Source organism: Rhinopithecus bieti, unplaced genomic scaffold (genome assembly GCF_001698545.2).
Source record: "Rhinopithecus bieti isolate Rb0 unplaced genomic scaffold, ASM169854v2 scaffold_13400, whole genome shotgun sequence".
Classification (NCBI taxonomy): Eukaryota; Metazoa; Chordata; class Mammalia; order Primates; family Cercopithecidae; genus Rhinopithecus; species Rhinopithecus bieti.
Genome location: NW_016807991.1, coordinates 2,586,899 through 2,592,898, shown reverse-complemented (window position 1 = coordinate 2,592,898; position 6,000 = coordinate 2,586,899). Strand labels below are relative to the sequence as shown.

At 59.6% G+C, this 6,000-nt stretch overlaps 1 protein-coding gene across 3 annotated transcripts in view; it reads right to left on the bottom strand.

Moving 5' to 3' along the window:
- KIF19 (kinesin family member 19) overlaps window positions 1-6,000 on the bottom strand; it is a 29,628-nt gene continuing 23,628 nt past the window's right edge. For all 3 annotated transcript variants that reach the window (XM_017884823.1, XM_017884824.1, XM_017884826.1), the window contains 10 exons: window positions 5,286-5,460; window positions 4,956-5,154; window positions 3,714-3,984; window positions 3,511-3,632; window positions 2,909-3,042; window positions 2,561-2,666; window positions 2,281-2,368; window positions 1,275-1,672; window positions 890-1,049; window positions 1-651 (listed from right to left, as the gene is read on the bottom strand). In XM_017884823.1, the coding sequence (XP_017740312.1) occupies window positions 521-651; window positions 890-1,049; window positions 1,275-1,672; window positions 2,281-2,368; window positions 2,561-2,666; window positions 2,909-3,042; window positions 3,511-3,632; window positions 3,714-3,984; window positions 4,956-5,154; window positions 5,286-5,460 (1,784 nt within the window). In that variant the 3' untranslated portion in view covers window positions 1-520. The remainder of the gene's footprint in view (window positions 652-889; window positions 1,050-1,274; window positions 1,673-2,280; window positions 2,369-2,560; window positions 2,667-2,908; window positions 3,043-3,510; window positions 3,633-3,713; window positions 3,985-4,955; window positions 5,155-5,285; window positions 5,461-6,000) is intronic.

Genomic DNA, 6,000 nt, shown 5'->3' with positions numbered 1-6,000 from the left:
TCAAGACCCAAATGGGATTTTATTGTTAAAAAAGGAAAGGGGAGAAAAGGCCACTGCCAAGTAACAAAACCAGATTCCCTCCCTCACCCACATCCCCAATTGTAATAAGTGAAGTGCCTGGCGGCGCCTCCCCAACCATCCAGGATGCCCGTGCCCCACACGTGGGCCAGGAGCCCCGTCTCACTGCCAGCGGCTTTCCTCCATTTCCAAGGCCAAGGCTGGCCTCATGGCTGTGCAGGGTTTTGGCAACAGCATTCTGTCCAGGGCTGGGAGGCCAGGGAGCCCAGCCATCCCAGCCATGTCCCCTGGCCTCACCTCTTTCCCCCGGTGGCACTGAAAGCATGGGAGGGTTGGGCAGACACCCCAGTTCCTGGGTCTCAGGAGCCCCAGCCTGCTGAGATGCTGAGATCCTGAGCTCCTACTTCCTGGTCATCTCCACCTGCCCAGCCTCCACCTCCCATGCCCTGTTAGACCCCATTCAGTCTTGGGCGGCGAGAGAGCCTGTTCCAGGCAGGGCCCCTCAGTTATGCCGGGAGCATCCATCTTTGCCACGGGTGCTTGTGCCGTGGGGCAGGCGGGGCCCACGGGTAGCCCGTCGAGAACCACCAGCTGGGTTGGGGGGAGCAGCCAGGGGTGAGGAGTCCCCCGGGCCTGCAACAGGGAAAGGGGCAGGATCAGTGGTTTCGGAATGCCTCCCCAACTCCTCTCCCATCACCCAGTGGCCTTGAACTCTATGGGCACAACGCCAAGATGCCAGTCTCATGAATATTCTGCTAGAACCATGCTTCCAGCAAGGGGCAGCCAGAGGCGCAGGAAATGCAATGTGTCTTCTCTGCTGCCCTGCCTGGTGGAGACTTCCCCTCCCCATCCCCTCCTTGCCCATACTGACCTGTGTTCTGGCTTGGAGGGAGTTTGACTTTGGCCAAAGGTAGTGTGACCTTTCCCAGATGCCGGATACCAGGGGCTGGGTGCCTGCACACTGGCATCCTGTGGTCTGAGAGGCACTCCGCCTGATGGGACCCCAGGAGGTGTGTCTTGGGGCGGGTGAGCTGTGATGGTTGAACAGTGGGGTGAGGATGAGAGCGGCACAGGGATCTGCTACCAGGATCTGTCCCAGCTACTATACCGGGCTGGGGACACAGACTTTGTGGAGGGTGGTATCTCCAGGTGTGGGGTAGGCTAGAGGTGCCCTGGAGCCTTTGGAGAAATCCAGCCCTCAGGCCCCCAGCTGCTATGGGAGTGCCTAGACACCCCACCCCTACGCCTTGCCTCACCCCTTGCCCGGCGACTTCGAAGGATCGGGACCTCCGCTTTCTTCTCTTTGCCTCCAGCGACTCCTCCCTTTTCTTGCCCAGGTTTTTTTTCTGGCCACGCAGCCAGGGCCCAGGGCCGTCCCCATGATGCCCGACTGCCCGAGACGGGGCCTCGCCCATGCTGCTGGACAGGTTGTCCTCACTGGCAGCATGCTGCAGCATGGGGCTGGGTGGCCGCTTGCAGGCCAGCAGGCCTGGTGGCCGCGCATCGTCGCTCTCGCTCAGCGAGTGCAGGGACAGGCTGCTGCGCTCTGTCGCAGGTGCCAGCAGGTGTCGCCCCTCGGTGCCCAGGGCCTGCGAGCGCCGCCGGGCAGCCTTCACTGAGATGCACTTGGTGCCAGTCATGATCTCCTTCCTCTCTGCAGCGGGACACAGGGAACCCCCAACCCGAGATCAAGGCCACCTCTTAACACCCTCCTCTGACATGGCAGACGTAGGTAGGAGCCAGACTGCCTGGGTTTCAATCCCAGCACTTTCCAGGGGTTTGCTATGCAAGAAACTTGGGCCCATTTCTGAGCCTCACTTTCATCTGCAAATGGGAGATGGTAAAACTAATGCCATCGGTTATTTCCTGGATTAATTGAGAAAATGGGCTCAACCTACATTTTCAAGGGGGTAGCCATTGAATTGATATTTGCTATTAGAGTGATTACTGAGTGGAGGCGGCGGCGGGGAGTGGGGGACACAATTCTCCATGCCACATGTCTCTTTTCTAACTTCCAGTTTTGCCCCGGTCTCTCTAAAAAAGAGACCTTTTTGCCTCAAGGTCTCTCCTTGACGTAGAGGACCCTTAAGTGTCCTTGACTGACTAATCCTCAGGGGCAACGGTGCCTCTTCAGAATGTGTAGGACCCAATGCATGGTTGCACTTGGCAGTGAAGAGGGTAGGAAAGGGCTTTGGACTGGGTGATCTGAACAGTTTAGACAAGGCCAGGCGAGGTGGCCAGGGCAGCAGAGGGCACACATACCTTTGTGGGACAAGGGGATCTCCAACAGGATCTCACTGCTGTCGGGGGAAGAGCTGTTCCAGCTGCCCAGGCTGTCCTGAGCCGGGGCCTATGAGGTGGAGTGGTTGGGAGGAGAAAATCCTTAAACACAGCAGGGACCCCATGCCCCATTCAGCAGAGACAGTGGGGCCTCAGGCTGGTGCCGTTTGGGAAAGGCTCCATTCCAACTGCTGCTGTCCACCCCCATGTCCCGCACCCACTGCAGGGGAGCTCGTGGGGCCATCAGGTACTGAGAGCTCACCTCCTGCATCACCAGGCTGCCGAGCTGGATGGGAGGTGGGGTGGGCACAGAGGAGCTTTTTGCCTGCCAGGCCCCAGTACCAGCCTTGAACACGTGGTGGCCTTCACTGAAGTTGGCAGAGGAAGATGAGTGGCTGTAGACCAGGCTGTCTCACCGAGGTCCCACCCCCACCCCCGGGGAGAAGCTTTTGGTGTGAAAGGAGAGAGAACCCAGGAGTCCTGGCTCCAGACCTGGGCCACCTGCTCCCTCTCATTGCTGCTCCGTGTTCACCATTTAGCCTTAGTCTGGGTTGGCCTCTCTGGGACAGGGCACAGGGTGGGGGCTGGGGCAGGTGGCCCCCCTTCTCACCTCTCTGTGCTGAGGGGAGGGAGAGCGCTGTTCTGCAGGCGCTGGGCATCAGAGCTCAGTGTCTTCACACTCTCCGGGTCAGAATCTGGGGTCAGCGAGGTTCCTGCTGGGGTAATTTTGGGCAAGGAGCTGTCCTGGGGAGGAGGGAGCCAGGATGGAGAATTAGAAGATTTGGTCCTGGACCAAATCAGCACAGAGTCACGAAGGCTCACAGGGTGACAAGGGTTGTAAGATGGCCTGGGAGCCGCAGAAGGGCAGTGGACTGGTGTTTGGGTCCTCGGGGGTAAGCTGTGGTCTGCTAGGCATCCCCAGTGGCACTGCCTGATGCTTGGTCTCCTGGAAGGGCACCTGGGGCCATTTGTGATATCTCAGATGGCCAGCCCTGACCCTCAGACCCTGGGTGGGAACAAGCGATGCCCAGGAGTGCTCAGGGATGAGGGTCTTACTCAGGCTCGACAAGGCTTTGGGTGGGGTAAGAAGGAAAGGGAGTCAACTCCCTGGGGTGCCAGCCAGCCTGGTCCTGTGCCCTCCAGCTGCCTGCAGGCAATGCCTTGGTCATCAGCACATGTGCCCATGTTCAGGCCACCCAGGCGCCCACCCACCTGCAGGGCCCTGGAGGCCACTTGGTCCATGATGGTGGCCCGCTCCAGGCTGCCCTCCTCCAGTTCCCGCAGGTACATTTCGTAGAGCTCTTCCAGGCGCTGCGGGATGGCCAGGTTGTAGTCTGCCAGGAAAGGGGCAGGGCTCAGCGAGTGCCAGCGGCCCCCCCGCGGGTGGCTCAGATGCGCGGGGGCGTGGGCCCTACCGTCGATGATCTGCCGCTGGCCCTGGATAATCTCGTCGCATAGACTGCGGTGCTGCTCCAGGCGGCGCACGGCCTCGTGGCGGTGGCGGAGCGCACCGTCGCGGAGCAGCGCGTGCGACTGCATCTCGGTGTTCTCCACCTCGAGCTCGTGCACACGGCACAGCAGGCTGAGCACCTCGCGCTGCTCCTCGGAGCCGATGCGCCGGGGCAGCGTCTCCTCCAGGCGCCGGCCCCGCACGCGCAGCTCCCGGCAGCGCTGCTCCAGCGCCAGCTGCAGGAGGCGCAGGTCAGCACCTGGCAGCGGGGAGAGGGGTCCAATCCGCCTGCCCAGCCCGTCCTCGCCCCTCCAGCGCCTGAACTCCAGGCATCTGTCTGGAGCTCCAGGCTGAGGCCAACCCTGAAAGCTAAATCTTGGGCTTTACAATCAGGGACTGCTCCAAGGTGGCCCCTCAGTGTCCACCTTCTTGCCATCCTGACCTCAACCCACCCCTGGAACTAGCTTGGGGGATAGCTACTTAACCCCAGCCCATGTGACCCCCTCAGGGCTCATGACACCCTACAGCCCCCCTGGTCTGGGTATGCCCCAGAACAGAAGGCAAAGATCTGTTATTGGGAAAACCCTAATTATATTTTTTTCTTTTTGAGACAGGGTCTTGCTGGACCCTAGGCTGGAGTGCAGTGGTGCTATCCCAGCTCCCTGCAACCTCTGCCTCCCAGGTTCAAGTGATTCTTATTCCTCTGCCATCCGAGTAGCTGGGATTACAGGCATGAGCCACCACACCAGGCCGTTTCTTTTTGTTTTGTTTTGTTTTGTTTTTGTATTTTTAGTAGAGACGGGATTTCCCCATGTTGGCCAGGCTAGTCTTGAACTCCTGGCCTCTCAAGTGATCTGCCTACCTCAGCTTCCCAAAGTGCTGGGATTACAGGTGTGAGCCATGGCGCCCGGCCTGGAAAACCCTCATTATAACATTAGTTACCATTTTTTGAGTCCTTGGTATGTGCCAGGCATTTATGTAATCTTCCCAGCAACCCCATGAGGGCTGCACCATGGACTGCTCCCATTTTACAGGTGGGGAATGTGACACACAGAGAAGTTAAAGAACTTAGCAAAGTCACACAGGATTTGTGGCCTGAGTTCCCAGGTCTCATGGCTACCCCCACCCCGGCCCCTCCGTCTTGCCTCTCAAACCTGCTCACCCTGTCCCCTAAACCCGCTCTCCCTGCCCCCCAAACCCTGGACACCTTCTGCTTGCGCAGCTGCTTCTGCTCGCCCACCAGGGCTGCGATGCTCTCCCGGGCTGCAACCACCTCGGGCGGCTCCAGGATGTCTGGCTGGTCATCGCCTGTGTCTGAGTCCCTCTCACTGTCGTCCTTAGCGTAGCACTCCTTCCGCTGTTCCTCCCGCCATTTGAGGGCCCTGCGGGACTTCTCATGCTTCCAGCTGCCACAGCCCCACCCAGAGAGACAGGGCATTCAGGCCATGGGGGCAAAGCACAGTGTACAGCCACAGCTCATGCTCCTTCGTCCCAGGCACAGGGGTGGGGCCTGGAGGGTCCTGGGCAGGGGACTTACCCGGCGATGGTGAGCAGGTGTCGGGAGGTGTCAATCTGGACCTCCATGGCGCGGTTCTCCAGTTCCAGCAGGCGCCTCCGCACATCCATCTGCTCCTGGAAGGCGCTGACGAGCTGCTCCCGAAGCTGTCCCATGCCAGCCTGCTCACCCTGCCCGCTGTGCAGCTGGACCTCAGCTGCCGGTGAGAGTGGGTAAGGTAGAGGAGGAGGCAAGTTCAGCTAGGAAAGCCTGGGCCCACCTGGGGCCCTCCCCTCCCTTTCTTCCCAACTCAGTGCTCCCACTTCCTGTCCAACTATTTCCTCCAGGAAAACCCCCTAGATTACTACATCCTCCCACATCCCACTCCCACATTGAATCTTCAAGCTGTTGCCCAAAAGCGATTTCCAGCTCCTTGGTATGAACTGGGCTCCTGCTAACCCTTACAGCACCTCTGTGCCAACAATAAGAAGGGGTGCCCTTAGAAACTTTACTGTCTGTGGCCAGGTGCGGTGGCTCACACCTGTAATCCCAGCGCTTTGAGAGGAGGCCCAGGCGGGCAGATCACCTGAGGTCGGGAGTTCGAGACCAGCCTGGCCAACATGGCGAAACTCTGTCTCTACTAAAATTACAAAAATTACCGAGGCGTGGTGGTGGGCACCTGTAATCTGAGCTACTTGGGGGGCTGAGGTAGGAGAATCGCTTGAACCCGGGATTCAGAGGTTGCAGTGAGCCGAGA